At 49.1% G+C, this 16073-nt stretch overlaps 2 protein-coding genes across 5 annotated transcripts in view; both read left to right on the top strand.

The window, feature by feature from the left end:
* Nucleotides 1-16073, top strand: part of fndc3ba (fibronectin type III domain containing 3Ba) — a 117946-nt gene that overhangs the window by 11382 nt on the left and 90491 nt on the right. The gene's annotated exons all lie outside the window — the stretch shown is intronic.
* Nucleotides 7410-16073, top strand: part of LOC123727725 (putative per-hexamer repeat protein 5) — a 9248-nt gene continuing 584 nt past the window's right edge. Inside the window, exons 1-4 of the mRNA XM_045696708.1 lie at nt 7410-7521; nt 14496-14965; nt 15018-15670; nt 15730-16073. The exon at nt 15730-16073 is cut by the window's right edge and continues 584 nt beyond it. Coding sequence (XP_045552664.1) covers nt 7410-7521; nt 14496-14965; nt 15018-15670; nt 15730-16073 — 1579 coding nt within the window. The remainder of the gene's footprint in view (nt 7522-14495; nt 14966-15017; nt 15671-15729) is intronic.

The raw sequence follows: 16073 nt of genomic DNA, 5'->3' as shown, positions 1-16073 counted from the left end.
AACGGTACGGTCTACTGTCTACCTAGTGTGGAGTAACGGTACTGTCTACCTAGTGTGTGGAGTAACATTACAGTCTACTGTCTACCTAGTGTGGAGTAACAGTACAGTCTACTGTCTACCTAGTGTGGAGTAACATTACAGTCTACTGTCTACCTAGTGTGGAGTAACAGTACAGTCTACTGTCTACCTAGTGTGTGGAGTAACATTACAGTCTACTGTCTACCTAGTGTGGAGTAACGGTACAGTCTACTGTCTACCTAGTGTGGAGTAACATTGCAGTCTACTGTCTACCTAGTGTGTGAAGTAACGGTACAGTCTACTGTCTACCTAGTGTGTGGAGTAACATTACAGTCTACTGTCTACCTAGTGTGTGGAGTAACATTACAGTCTACTGTCTACCTAGTGTGTGGAGTAACATTACAGTCTACTGTCTACCTAGTGTGTGGAGTAACATTACAGTCTACTGTCTACCTAGTGTGTGGAGTAACATTACAGTCTACTGTCTACCTAGTGTGGAGTAACATTGCAGTCTACTGTCTACCTAGTGTGGAGTAACGGTACAGTCTACTGTCTACCTAGTGTGGAGTAACGGTACGGTCTACTGTCTACCTAGTGTGGAGTAACGGTACTGTCTACCTAGTGTGTGGAGTAACATTACAGTCTACTGTCTACCTAGTGTGGAGTAACATTGCAGTCTACTGTCTACCTAGTGTGGAGTAACATTACAGTCTACTGTCTACCTAGTGTGTGGAGTAACAGTACAGTCTACTGTCTACCTAGTGTGGAGTAACATTACAGTCTACTGTCTACCTAGTGTGGAGTAACGGTACGGTCTACTGTCTACCTAGTGTGGAGTAACAGTACAGTCTACTGTCTACCTAGTGTGGAGTAACATTACAGTCTACTGTCTACCTAGTGTGGAGTAACAGTACAGTCTACTGTCTACCTAGTGTGTGGAGTAACATTACAGTCTACTGTCTACCTAGTGTGGAGTAACGGTACAGTCTACTGTCTACCTAGTGTGGAGTAACATTGCAGTCTACTGTCTACCTAGTGTGTGAAGTAACGGTACAGTCTACTGTCTACCTAGTGTGGAGTAACATTGCAGTCTACTGTCTACCTAGTGTGTGAAGTAACGGTACAGTCTACTGTCTACCTAGTGTGTGGAGTAACATTACAGTCTACTGTCTACCTAGTGTGTGGAGTAACATTACAGTCTACTGTCTACCTAGTGTGTGGAGTAACATTACAGTCTACTGTCTACCTAGTGTGTGGAGTAACGGTACGGTCTACTGTCTACCTAGTGTGGAGTAACATTACAGTCTACTGTCTACCTAGTGTGTGGAGTAACATTACAGTCTACTGTCTACCTAGTGTGGAGTAACATTGCAGTCTACTGTCTACCTAGTGTGTGGAGTAACATTACAGTCTACTGTCTACCTAGTGTGTGGAGTAACATTACAGTCTACTGTCTACCTAGTGTGGAGTAACGGTACAGTCTACTGTCTACCTAGTGTGTGGAGTAATGGTACAGTCTACTGTCTACCTAGTGTGGAGTAACATTACAGTCTACTGTCTACCTAGTGTGGAGTAACATTACAGTCTACTGTCTACCGAGTGTGTGGAGTAACAGTACGGTCTACTGTCTACCGAGTGTGGAGTAACAGTACGGTCTGCTGTCTACCTAGTGTGGAGTAACATTACAGTCTACTGTCTACCTAGTGTGTGGAGTAACATTACAGTCTACTGTCTACCTAGTGTGGAGTAACGGTACGGTCTACTGTCTACCTAGTGTGGAGTAACATTACAGTCTACTGTCTACCTAGTGTGTGGAGTAACGGTACGGTCTACTGTCTACCTAGTGTGGAGTAACGGTACTGTCTACTGTCTACCTAGTGTGTGGAGTAACATTACAGTCTACTGTCTACCTAGTGTGGAGTAACATTGCAGTCTACTGTCTACCTAGTGTGGAGTAACATTACAGTCTACTGTCTACCTAGTGTGGAGTAACGGTACAGTCTACTGTCTACCTAGTGTGGAGTAACGGTACAGTCTACTGTCTACCTAGTGTGTGGAGTAACAGTACAGTCTACTGTCTACCTAGTGTGGAGTAACATTACAGTCTACTGTCTACCTAGTGTGGAGTAACAGTACAGTCTACTGTCTACCTAGTGTGTGGAGTAACATTACAGTCTACTGTCTACCTAGTGTGGAGTAACGGTACAGTCTACTGTCTACCTAGTGTGTGGAGTAATGGTACAGACTACTGTCTACCTAGTGTGGAGTAACATTGCAGTCTACTGTCTACCTAGTGTGGAGTAACATTGCAGTCTACTGTCTACCTAGTGTGTGGAGTAACGGTACAGTCTACTGTCTACCTAGTGTGGAGTAACATTGCAGTCTACTGTCTACCTAGTGTGTGAAGTAACGGTACAGTCTACTGTCTACCTAGTGTGGAGTAACATTGCAGTCTACTGTCTACCTAGTGTGTGAAGTAACGGTACAGTCTACTGTCTACCTAGTGTGTGGAGTAACATTACAGTCTACTGTCTACCTAGTGTGTGGAGTAACGGTACGGTCTACTGTCTACCTAGTGTGGAGTAACATTACAGTCTACTGTCTACCTAGTGTGTGGAGTAACATTACAGTCTACTGTCTACCTAGTGTGGAGTAACGGTACAGTCTACTGTCTACCTAGTGTGTGGAGTAACGGTACGGTCTACTGTCTACCTAGTGTGGAGTAACGGTACAGTCTACTGTCTACCTAGTGTGTGGAGTAACGGTACGGTCTACTGTCTACCTAGTGTGGAGTAACATTACAGTCTACTGTCTACCTAGTGTGTGGAGTAACATTACAGTCTACTGTCTACCTAGTGTGGAGTAACATTACAGTCTACTGTCTACCTAGTGTGGAGTAACAGTACAGTCTACTGTCTACCTAGAGTGTGGAGTAACATTACAGTCTACTGTCTACCTAGTGTGGAGTAACATTGCAGTCTACTGTCTACCTAGTGTGTGGAGTAACATTACAGTCTACTGTCTACCTAGTGTGTGGAGTAACATTACAGTCTACTGTCTACCTAGTGTGGAGTAACGGTACAGTCTACTGTCTACCTAGTGTGTGGAGTAATGGTACAGTCTACTGTCTACCTAGTGTGGAGTAACATTACAGTCTACTGTCTACCTAGTGTGGAGTAACATTACAGTCTACTGTCTACCTAGTGTGTGGAGTAACATTACAGTCTACTGTCTACCTAGTGTGTGGAGTAACATTACAGTCTACTGTCTACCTAGTGTGGAGTAACAGTACAGTCTACTGTCTACCTAGTGTGTGGAGTAACATTACAGTCTACTGTCTACCTAGTGTGTGGAGTAACATTACAGTCTACTGTCTACCTAGTGTGGAGTAACAGTACAGTCTACTGTCTACCTAGTGTGTGGAGTAACATTACAGTCTACTGTCTACCTAGTGTGTGGAGTAACATTACAGTCTACTGTCTACCTAGTGTGGAGTAACATTACAGTCTACTGTCTACCTAGTGTGGAGTAACAGTACAGTCTACTGTCTACCTAGTGCTGGAAAGTAAATTGTTACAGTATTGTTTAAGTAACATTGGAACAGTCTACTGTCTAGTATTGTGTGAGTAACAATGTACAGTCTATGTTAAGTGTGGAGTAACATTACAGTCTATGTCTACCTAGTGTGGAGTAACAATTGTAATCAGTATTGTTTAAGTAACTGGAAGAATTGTAATCAGTATTGTTTAAGTAACAATGGAAAAGGGAATTGTAATCAGTATTGTTTAAGTAACAATGGAAAAGGGAATTGTTATCAGTATTGTTTAAGTAACAATGGAAAAGGGAATTGTAATCAGTATTGTTTAAGTAACAATGGAAAAGGGAATTGTTATCAGTATTGTTTAAGTAACGTAATGGAAAAGGGAATTGCATCACAAAGCCAAATAAAAACCAAACAGTCAGTAGGACAGGGTAACATTACCGTTAGAATACCAAAGAAAATACTTGCGAATGGCAAACAAATAGGGTCCTAAATGACTTGTAGTGACTAATGTTAGCAACAGGTGTTAGCCACCTAACTAGCTAGCTAGCATCCTAACTTACCTCGAATGGCTGGAGCTTTGTCCCCCATGGAAAGACAGTGGGAACAGAACACAGTTTCAAACAGTCCCTATTGTAGTCAGTGGCCACAAAATGATCACTGCACACTGATAACCGCAAATGACTTCAGGTGCTGTATCAACACTACTCAGAATGTTGGATGGCCTGTAGCCATGCCTGACGCAAATCTCTATTGCTTTCACGGGCAGGAAAGAAGTGAAAATGTGCTGTTTGTCTGATCTGACAAGGGGTATTATTGCACCTCATTTTGGCCAGACAGGTTTCCCGTTCGACTGTGCCAATACTACCACCACAGATAAAACAATGGGTTAGAAACATCTCTGCTACTACTACTAGCTAACATCTCTTTGTTTACTTACTGTTGTCCTGACTTCCTTTCTCGAAGACCAATAGTGAGACGCTCCTTCGTCCTGCCTCCTGTAATTATCCATCTTAGAACCAGGAAGGAGAGCATCAACCGGATGACAGACGGTATAGAAAACCTTACGCCAGCACCAAGTAGGTCGTTGCTGTGTTTGACCTGTTACATCAAAATACATTTATTTGGCAAGTCATCAATCACTGCTTATATAACGAGAAATACCCATTGTTTTTTTAATGCATTTTAGGTGATTTCGGGAAATGTAGCATTGCAGAAATCTAAATACGCAAACATTGGACCTAAAAACAGCCTGGATTGATGAAAATTGGCCAGGCAAGTGTTGTAAAGGGCCCAGAGGTGTTTTGGGGTGAACTTCCCCTTTCACCCTCAGGGTTTAGAGTGGAGAGAGAAGCTGTGGTGGGGTACAGTGTATGTCTAAGCCAGGATAGGGGCTGGGTATGTGTGTGTTGGGGGGTGGGGGCTGGGGTTTGTTGTCTGTATTTGAGGGCTTGAGCTGCCATTGCATAGGTCAATGTGTCTATGTCTGTGTCTGCATGTCTGTGTCTGCATGTCTGTGTCTGTCTGTCTGTGTCTGCATGTCTGTGTCTGCCTGTCTGTGTCTGCATGTCTGTGTCTGCCTGTCTGTGTCTGCATGTCTGTGTCTGCATGTCTGTGTCTGCATGCCTGTGTCTGCCTGTCTGTGTCTGCCTGTCTGTGTCTGCATGTCTGTGTCTGCCTGTCTGTGTCTGCCTGTCTGTGTCTGCCTGTCTGTGTCTGCCTGTCTGTGTCTGCCTGTCTGTGTCTGCCTGTCTGTGTCTGCCTGTCTGTGTCTGCATGTCTGTGTCTGCATGTCTGTGTGTGTGTGTTTTGCTTCTGACGAGGAGGAAGTAGCAGTGTTTGCTTAAACTAAGCACGCTCAACCATGTGGGATGATTTAGCGGGAACAACTCCACCCCAAACCCCTCCCCCCTGCTCTCTCCCTCTCCTTCTCTCCCTCTCTCTTTCCATTTTTCTCTCTCTTCTTTTCTCTCTCTGTCCCTTCCTCTTTCACTCCCTGATGATAAGAAAGGGCGAGGAAAGGAAAAGGGAGAGAGGAAGAGAGGACAGAAAAGAGAGAATAATGTTTTGGAAGTGAGTGGGGAAGAGGGAGGGTAAGGAGGAGGGAGGGAGGGATGGAAGGAGGATGGGAGATAGACATCATGCTAACCTTGACCTCTAACCCCAAGCCTTAGCCCCTGACTCTAACTGTTTGTCAGACCCCTTATGATCATTGACCCCACATCATTACAAATAACAGTCAATAAATCATGTCGAGGTTCCGTCTGCTGAGTTGTGGTGTTGTGGTGCTGTGGTGTTGTGGTGTGTTGTGGTGCTGTGTTGTGGTGTTGTGGTGCTGTGCTGTGGTGCTGTGTTGTGTTGTGTTGTGGTGTTGTGGTGCTGTGTTGTGGTGTTGTGTTGTGGTGTTGTGATGTTGTGTTGTGGTGTTGTGATGCTGTGTTGTGGTGTTGTGGTGTGGTGTTGTGGTGTTGTGTTGTGGTGTTGTGGTGTGGTGTTGTGTTGTGGTGTTGTGGTGTGGTGTTGTGTTGTGGTGTTGTGGTGCTGTGTTATGGTGTTGTGGTGCTGTGTTGTGGTGTGGTGTTGTGTTGTGGTGTTGTGATGCTGTGTTGTGGTGTTGTGGTGTGGTGTTGTGGTGTTGTGTTGTGGTGTTGTGGGGTTGTGTTGTGGTGTTGTGATGCTGTGTTATGGTGTTGTGGTGTGGTGTTGTGGTGCTGTGTTGTGGTGTTGTGGTGCTGTGTTGTGGTGTGGTGTTGTGATGCTGTGTTATGGTGTTGTGGTGTGGTGTTGTGGTGCTGTGTTGTGGTGTTGTGGTGTGGTTGCGGTGTGGTGTTGTTGTGGTGTTGGGGTGTGGTGCTGTGTTGTGGTGCTGTGTTGTGGTGTTGTGGTGCTGTGTTGTGGTGTTGTGGTGCTGTGTTGGGGTGTGGTGCTGTGTTGTGGTGTGTTGTGGTGTTGTGGTGCTGTGTTGTGGTGTTGTGGTGCTGTATTGTGGTGTGGTGTGGTGGTGTGGTGCGGTGCTGTGGTGTTGTGGTGTGTTGTGATGCTGTGTTGTGGTGTTGTGGTGCTGTGTTGTGGTGGTGTGGTGCGGTGGTGTTGTGGCGTGGTGCTGTGTTGTGCTGGTGTGGTGCTGTGTTGTGGTTTTGTGGTGGTGTGGTGCTGTGTTGTGGTGTGGTGCTATGTTGTGATGTAGTGGTGTGATGCTGTGTTGTGGTGTTGTGGTGCTGTGTTGTGGTGGTGTGGTGCGGTGGTGTTGTGGTGTGGTTCTGTGTTGTGGTGGGGCTGTGTTGTGGTGGTGTGGTGCTGTGTTGTGGTGTTGTGGTGCGGTGTTGTGGTGTTGTGGTGCGGTGCTGTGTTGTTGTGGTGCTGTGGTGTGGTGCTGTGTTGTGGTGTTGTGTTGTGGTGCTGTGTTGTGGTGTTGTGGTGCGGTGCTGTGTTGTTGTGGTGCTGTGGTGTGGTGCTGTGTTGTGTTGTGGTGCTGTGTTGTGGTGTTGTGGTGCGGTGCTGTGTTGTTGTGGTGCTGTGGTGTGGTGCTGTGGTGTTGTGGTGCGGTGTTGTGGTGCTGTGTTGTGGTGCTGTGTTGTGGTGCTGTGTTGTGGTGTTGTGGTGCTGTGTTGTGGTGTTGTGGTGCTGTGTTGTGGTGTTGTGGTGCTGTGTTGTGTTGTGTATGTGTATGTGCACTTGGACTAGGTGCATTTCTATATGATGGAGTGTGCATGAGCCTGTGGCCTGTGTGTGTTTTATATTCACCCCTGGTCTCAGTAAGGGTAGGTCTGTCTGAGCTCCTGAGATCCAGGGTGTATGGGGGGCTCACATAGAGCTCTCCCCAGGATCAGTGCCTCAATTTGGGCTACATATGGCTCTGGCTGAGCGTCTGGCTCTGGAGCTGTGGGATTGGGAGAGGAATGAAGAGCTAGAGGAGGAGGAAGATAAGATGAGGACGGGGATGAAAAGGAAAAGGCCTGGGTGTGTGGCTGCAAACATCAACAGAAGGCATTTTGGGAAGGAGAGATCTGATTGGTCGAACCCGTATACATTAAAACCAGTAGATAGTTATAGCTCTGATGTCATCCACGTATTCCTGTGGAAAACTCCCGATGGCGAATGAAGCCAGAACTATTTGAATTTGAAGTGTGCCATTATTGATGAATGGGGCTGAATGGCACCAAAAAAAAGTGGTTGTAACTAGCAAAGGATCATGGTCGATGTAGTCGTTTTCATCCTACCTGAGAGAGTCATCCCAGTGCTGCTGGGTGCACGTGCAAAGAGCGTGCATGAGGGCGTGAGCCGTGATTGGTCGGTGTCAGCACGTGGTCCTGTGTGAGGACAGATGTAGCAGTCAGCATGGATCACTACTTAATTCAATATCTCCATTTGTAGTGAACTTTAAAATAATTCACAGTGGGGATTGAACTTGGTCATAATAAACACATTTTAGAGGCCAAAGCAGACCTCAGGGGAAAAAAATAGTTTGGTCGTCCTGGCGATCGTAATTTACATAGGCTTTCTAGGGCAGACCGGCGCTTTTGGCACTGCTAGGTTGCTACGTGGTAGCTGACCAGAAGAGCTCATGACTTCCCGCTCCAGACCGGACACTGGGGGCCTGGTCATACCTAGTTAGTTGATACGACAATGTAGATTGTGGTTCTTTTATGTATGTTGTGTGTGTTTGCACACTGTAGTCTCCTGCAATGTTTTGATGCAGGAACGGAGTGGCGCTGTAGCTTCTCTGTCTCTCTCTTTCTCTCCCTGGGCTGGCCTTAGCGTTAGCGTTAGCAGCTACGTGGCAGTAGCTGTGTGTGGCTGGGCAGGGGGCCAGGAGGCCAGGAGGCAGTAAACCCACAGCCCCACACACACACACACACACACACACACACACACACACACACACACACACACACACACACACACACACACACACCCACACCCAGCCAGCCAGCCAGCCAGCCAGCTGCAAGAGGAGCAGGAGGAGGAGGAGGAGGAGGAGGAGGTGGGAGGGAGTGCTCACTGGAAGACACGCATCTGCTCAGCCTATGGACTAATAATATAATGCTAACACTGCTACTTGTTTATGCTAGTGTGTGTGTGTGTAATGAAAATGGTTAGACTTGGGCTTTGTGGGATAATACAGTCTTGTGGCACACATGGTTTCAAACCCAGTAGGTCACTCTCCTCCCTTCTCCTCTCATCGTCTCTCCCGTGTGTGTGTGTGTGTGTGTGTGTGTGTGTGTGTGTGTGTGTGTGTGTGTGTGTGTGTGAGTGAGGGAGTTGTCCTTGTCTGGCGGTGTGAGTGTTATCTTAGTCCAGGCGGTGTGTGTGTGTTATATAACTCCGTCTGGCCATGGGAATACACTGCTGTTTCACTTCTCTTCCTCCTCGTTCTAACTCTGTCACAGCCTATCAGAGAGCAGAGGCCTATTTCAGCCAATCAAACGTCTAGTGTCAGAGTTGTCTCTTGCTTCTTTTCTCTGTGTTTGTTTCAGAGAGTCAAAGTAGAGAGAGGAGAGGAGAGAGAGAAGGAGAGAGGAGAGGAGAGAGAGAACCCAGAGAGATTAACAAGAGAGAGAGGGAGAGACATGTCAGAGAGACAGTGAGAGGAGAGAAAGAAAGAATAGATAATGAAAGAGAAGGAAAAAGGAGAGATGGAAAGAGGAGTGAAGGAAATAGGAGAGAGGGAAAGAGGAGTGAAGGAAATAGGAGAGATGGAAAGAGGAGTGAAGGAAATAGGAGAGAGGGAAAGAGGAGTGAAGGAAATAGGAGAGATGGAAAGAGGAGTGAAGGAAATAGGAGAGATGGAAAGAGGAGTGAAGGAAAAATGTGAGATGGAAAGAGGAGTGAAGGAAAAATGTGAGATGGAAAGAGGAGTGAAGGAAATAGGAGAGATGGAAAGAGGAGTGAAGGAAATAGGAGAGATGATAGAAAGAAAAGGAGAGAGAGAGAGAGAGAAGTGCTGATCCTGTCGTTTCCTGGGCCAAGTACTGACACGTCTGAAGTCAGCGCTTTCTGAACCACACACACATACACGCACACCTCGTCTACTGAATCATCTACAGAATGACTGGTATTCACAGGGAGTAGGAGAAAGACAGGAGAGAGAGAGCCTGGTTCCTCTCTAGGTTTCTTCCTAGGTTCCTGCCTTCTATGGAGATTTACCTGGATTTTGTCACCCTAGTAACATGTGACAGTCTGTCTGGTCTAGGGCTGGGTGGAATACCATATTTTACTGTATACTGGTATTGATGTACAGACCGGTTTGGGTTTTTACTTTACCCTCTGCAACGGTATTTCAATGTTTGGTTTGTTACATGTCGTACACCACTGTGCCTTGTGTAACATCTGTTTTTATAGTTAACTCTGCTACTTGAGTCGTTTCTCTCCCTAGGCATGGGCGGTATACCGTATATACAGTATAATGTAAACCGGGGTATTTGGAAATAGCCACGGGATGGTTTTTCAATACTGTTGAAAGTTTGACTTTTTTTTTTTTATACATTTGAATATTCGTAGCTACTTTTTAAGTAAATACCTGCAGTCAACTTGTGCAATACGTTAGGAGATAAAGGACATGGAGTTCTTCATTTCACCTGTCACATCATTTTTCATTATGTAGCTTACAGGTAGTCCCCAGTCACGTGGAGTTTGTTTACAAGCACACCACCATCAGAGACCAGAGCCTTGTTGTGCAGGGAGCGCCAGGTGATCTAGTGACTGTATGGAATTCACAACTAAATGTTTGCCAGCTAGATATCTTCTAACTGTTAAGTTAACTGTCTAAATGTGCCAAATGCTCTGCAGATGTGCGTTTGGTTTGCTAATTTAGTATCTAGCTAGGTGGTTAGCTTCTACTAAAATCAAGCTTTGGAAGGTAACAGCAGAGAATCCCCTGCTGGGTCAAGAGTCTAGCTGTCTAATATTTGTTGTCTGGGTACAGCAAACTGTGAGTAGCATTTTTTTTAATACTAGAAAAACTTTATGAGCTGGGATGTCTGTACTGAAAATAGTTTAGGACATAGACTGTATAAAAGGTTTGCAATGCTTGTTAGCATTGATTACAAAGGCTCAGTGGGGTTTGAAAATATCTCCCCTTGTGTTCAGTGACGGTATTACTGAATATCCCGGAATGGCACAAGGTCTGTATGACAATCTGGATACCTCCCAAGCCTATCCCTCCCTCCCTCCCTCCCTCACCAAGCCCCATCCCCTGTCACTCAAGGAGCACAGTTGTTGTTGCTCGACCACGCGGTGTTGCTAGTTTAGTGACTGTCGCTATATTTAGAGAGTTTACGGACCCCTCCAGTGATTTTTATTGGTAAAAGAGACAAATTCAGCTACTTTTCAGGCTGCCTTTGGGAGTTTTGCCACGGTTTTGATTACATTTAGTGACTTAGCCCACTAAGTTCTGTAGCAACCTAGAGTGGGAAAAGCTGTCCGAGCAACAGAAGTCACAGGAAGGCAGAGAAGCACACGGGGAGGGGCTGAAAACGCTATGTCGGGAACCGCAGCTGTGCCACAGCAAGGCAAATTGGTGCTGTGACGTCGTCACGGCAACGGCAAATACTTCATCTAGCGACAAATCAAGGAGCCAATAGCGATTCTCACTGAGAGATAGTTGGCACCACTGTGACCGCGAGACTACTGGCCGTTCGCTCTTCAGTCTGCATGGTCAATGTAGCAACAAGATGTTGATGACAACAATGCTGCTTCCCACTTTGCCTCCTAATTTCTGGCCCATATCATGCAGCCCTACATGGCAGTGTGGAAATGACAACAAATGATTTCTGGAAATCAGAAATTGCTGAAAATGTTGAAAAGTGTTTTGGTTGAAGTTTGATTAGACGAGCAGAATGGAGAAAGACGCATGGAAATCACTGAGAATGTATGTGTTACTTATTATTCAAAATCAATACCGTCAAATACCGTCATACCGTAAACAATTAGGAACATATTATGCTATGTAGTACTGTCTGTTTCTACAACTTCCTACAGTTGTAATGTGTGTGTGTGCCTGTCCTTCTATTTCCTTCCTCAGGTGTTAAATCAAGGCTCTCTCAAAAAGCCTACCCCAAGGCCTCAGCTCTCACAGTGTACATAGAGACCTGTTTAAACGTGTGGGGAGGCATTCCACCCCACCCGTGCTGAGTTCCTCTCTGTGGATGACATATCATTACAGCAATTACAGGGCAGAATAACTACAACTACGAGCACGCATGCACGCATGCACGCACGCACGCACGCACGCACACACACACACACACACACACACACACACACACACACACACACACACACACACACACAGCCTCTCTCTCTTTCTTGTAGGTATAGAGACTCTGTTTGGAGCGAGTCTGTACACACACACACACTGCACATGTGGCAGAAAGCTGGCAGGCCAGGGAATCCTGGGAGAGTCCCGTCGCCTATACAGAGCCTCTCTGTCTCTGAGTGTGTGTTCTCCTCAAAGTTAACATTCTTACCCCGTTCTCTCTCCCCTCCCCCTCCTCATATCTCCTCTACCCACTCTCTCACAAAGGTACTCCTGTGTGTGTGTGTGTGTGTGTGTGTGTGTGTGTGTGTGTGTGTGTGTGTGTGTGTGTGTGTGTGTGTGTGTGTGTGTGTGTGTGTGTGTGTGTGTGTACTCCTGGTCTGAATACCTTTTGTAGGGCCAGAACAGTTGAACGGGACAGTTTCCCACCATGTGTAGAGTAGTAGTAACCATTACACTGCACAATACACTCTTTCAAGCTGTTTCCCTAAAACCTGCATGATAACTATCCTCTAGAGGAGGAAAGGAAAGGCTGCAAGACGTTTGATGTAAAAAGGGCTTTATAAATACATTTGATAGATTGATTCATTGTGCGTTTCTCTCGCTATTGATCTGTAGTTGGCTGAAGTGTTGTTGTCATTGATAATGTCTGGAGCCTGGAGTTTTCCCTGGGCAGGTCACATGGTATGAGGGATGAGAGGAACATTTCAGTTGCTAGTGTTATGCTCTAGGAAAAACTCCAGGCCCTAGTGATGTCATCTCAGCCCGTCTGCTAGCATTTGGCTCCTCTCTCTACTGTAAACACACACACGCACACACACACACGCACACACACACACACACACACGCACACACACACACGCACACGCACGCCGGAGGAAACAGCTAGCAGTATGCATACCTGCATGTAGAGCTCATGTCTCCCTTTTTTCAATCCTTCATTCCTTCTTTGACCTCGCGTAGCACTGCAGTTGTTCCTTTCCCCTTCTCTCTCTCTCTCTCTCTCTCTCTCTCTCTCTCTCTCGCTCTCTCTCGCTTGCTCGCTCGCTCTCTCTCGCTCTCTCTCGCTCTCTCTCTCGCTCTCTCTCGCGCGCTCTCTCTCGCGCGCTCTCTCTCGCGCTCTCTCGCTCTCGCTCGCTCTCTCGCTCTCGCTCGCTCTCTCTCGCTCTCTCTCGCTCTCTCTCTCGCGCTCTCTCTCGCTCTCTCTCTCTCGCTCGCTCTCTCTCTCGCTCTCTCGCTCGCTCTCTCTCTCTCTCTCTCGCTCTCTCTCTCGCTCTCTCTCGCTCTCTCTCTCGCTATCTCTCGCTCGCTATCTCTCTCTCTCGCTATCTCTCTCTCGCTATCTCTCTCTCGCTCTCTCGCTGTCTCTCGCTTTCTCAATTCAATTCAAGGGGAAACATATGGCATAGGAAACAAGTGAAATAGATAATAAACAAAAGTTAATTAAACAATACAAATTAAACAGTCAACATTACACAAAAGTTCCCAACTCTCTCCCACTCTGTCATGTGGGGGAGACTTGATGTGGACAGACAGTCTGTTAGGTGGATGAGAAGCCTCGGGTCAGGAGTGACAAGCTGTGTGTGTGTGTGTGTGTGTGTGTGTGTGTGTGTGTGTGTGTGTGTGTGTGTGTGTGTGTGTGTGTGTGTGTGTGATGACTGTGGCATGCTGAGGTCAGGTTCTGAATGACTATGTTCTCTTTATCCGTGGGGAAGTGTGTGGGTGTATGACACCTTAGTGTCTTGTGTGTAATGTTATATTAGAGAGGCGCTCTTACACAGGACTCTCTGTCTAACAGCAGACACACGCATGCACACACACACTCCAGACAACTGGATGATTGTGTTCCTGTGGAATTTTTCAATCAGACTTTTTATCCTCTCTGGAAATCAATACCGTCCCTTATACAGTACACTAGGAAAGGAATGATGTGTGTGTGGGTTTCCGTGTGTGTGGGTTTCCATGTGTGTGTGTGGGTTTCCGTGTGTGTGGGTTTCCGTGTGTGTGGGTTTCCGTGTGTGTGTGGGTTTCCGTGTGTGTGGGTTTCCGTGTGTGTGGGTTTCCGTGTGTGTGGGTTTCCGTGTGTGTGTGTTTCCGTGTGTGTGTGTGTGTGTGTGTGAAACGCTGCGTCAGTATAGGGTCATCAGTTCTGTCTAATTCACCCACATTACTTTTGCAGACAGTGCACCATCTCTCCCTCAATCTCTCCTCCTCTCACTCCCATTGTTTCGCTCTGTTCCTCTTTCTCTCCTGTGGTGTGTGTGTGTGTGTGTGTGTGTGTGTGTGTGTGTGTGTGTGTGTGTGTAAGACAGGGCGATATATCCAATTCATTTGAATGTATGTTTTTGCGTATATTCCAAATAGTTTCTATGTCCACGTCTCCTTCGCTCCTTCTGTGCTGTGTGTGGCTTCCCATTTACACCAGAGATCTGTATATAATGACCAGATGCTCATGTCTCCGCCCTGACAATGGGAGTCGTTGTTCCAAAGTCATGAAGGCAGGCGATAAGCTTAGGACAGAGTTTGGCGAGAGTGAAACGTCTCACTTCGCCTCTTCCTCTCTGTTTACACACACCAAGCCCCTCCCCCTGCCACTCACAACAACAAAGATGATAGATGACTTTTTCCCTCTCTGACAAGTGGTTTCAACTCGCTCATATGTCTTATGGTTGTGGAAAGCCCCCGACGTGCTGCACCAGCAGCAGCGGAACGACACCGGCCTCGGGGACGACCACGGGGACGTGGTGCAGCGGAACGACACCGGCCTCGGGGACGACCACGGGGACGTGGTGCAGCGGAACGACACCGGCCTCGGGGACGACCACGGGGACGTGGTGCAGCGGAACGACACCGGCCGCGCGGACGACCACGGGGACGTGGTGCAGCGGAACGACACCGGCCTCGGGGACGACCACGGGGACGTGGTGCAGCGGAACGACACCGGCCTCGGGGACGACCACGGGGACATGGTGCAGCGGAACGACACCGGCCTCGGGGACGACCACGGGGACGTGGTGCAGCGGAACGACACCGGCCTCGGGGACGACCACGGGGACGTGGTGCAGCGGAACGACACCGGCCTCGGGGGCGACCACGGGGACGTGGTGCAGCCGGAACGACACCGGCCTCGGGGACGACCACGGGGCGTGGTGCAGCGGAACGACACCGGCCTCGGGGGACGACCACGGGGACGTGGTGCAGCGGAACGACACCGGCCTCGGGGACGACCACGGGACGTGGTGCAGCGGAACGACACCGGCCTCGGGGGACGACCACGGGGACGTGGTGCAGCGGAACGACACCGGCCTCGGGGGCGACAACGGGGGCGTGGTGCAGCGGAACGACACCGGCCTCGGGGACGACCACGGGGACGTGGTGCAGCGGAACGACACCGGCCTCGGGGACGACCACGGGGACGTGGTGCAGCGGAACGACACCGGCCTCGGGGACGACCACGGGGACGTGGTGCAGCGGAACGACACCGGCCTCGGGGACGACCACGGGGACATGGTGCAGCGGAACGACACCGGCCTCGGGGACGTGGTGCAGCGGAACGACACCGGCCTCGGGGACGACCACGGGGACGTGGTGCAGCGGAACGACACCGGCCTCGGGGACGACCACGGGGACGTGGTGCAGCGGAACGACACCGGCCTCGGGGACGACCACGGGGACGTGGTGCAGCGGAACGACACCGGCCTCGGGGACGACCACGGGGACATGGTGCAGCGGAACGACACCGGCCTCGGGGACGACCACGGGGACGTGGTGCAGCGGAACGACACCGGCCGCGCGGACGACCACGGGGACGTGGTGCAGCGGAACGACACCGGCCTCGGGGACGACCACGGGACGCGTGGTGCAGCGGAACGACACCGGCCTCGGGGACGACCACGGGGACATGGTGCAGCAGAACGACACCGGCCTCGGGGGACGACCACGGGGACGTGGTGCAGCGGAACGACACCGGCCTCGGGGACGACCACGGGGACGTGGTGCAGCGGAACGACACCGGCCTCGGGGGCGACCACGGGGACGTGGTGCAGCGGAACGACACCGGCCTCGGGGACGACCACGGGGACGTGGTGCAGCGGAACGACACCGGCCTCGGGGGCGACCACGGGGGCGTGGTGCAGCGGAACGACACCGGCCTCGGGGACGACCACGGGGCGTGGTGCAGCGGAACGACACCGGCCTCGGGGGCGACAACGGGGACGTGGTGCAGCGGAACGACACCGGCCTCGGGGGACGACCACG

This window comes from Salmo salar, chromosome ssa16 (assembly GCF_905237065.1).
Source record: "Salmo salar chromosome ssa16, Ssal_v3.1, whole genome shotgun sequence".
Lineage (NCBI taxonomy): Eukaryota > Metazoa > Chordata > Actinopteri > Salmoniformes > Salmonidae > Salmo > Salmo salar.
Note: the sequence above shows the minus strand (reverse complement) of the source record. Positions and strands in the feature narration are given on the sequence as shown.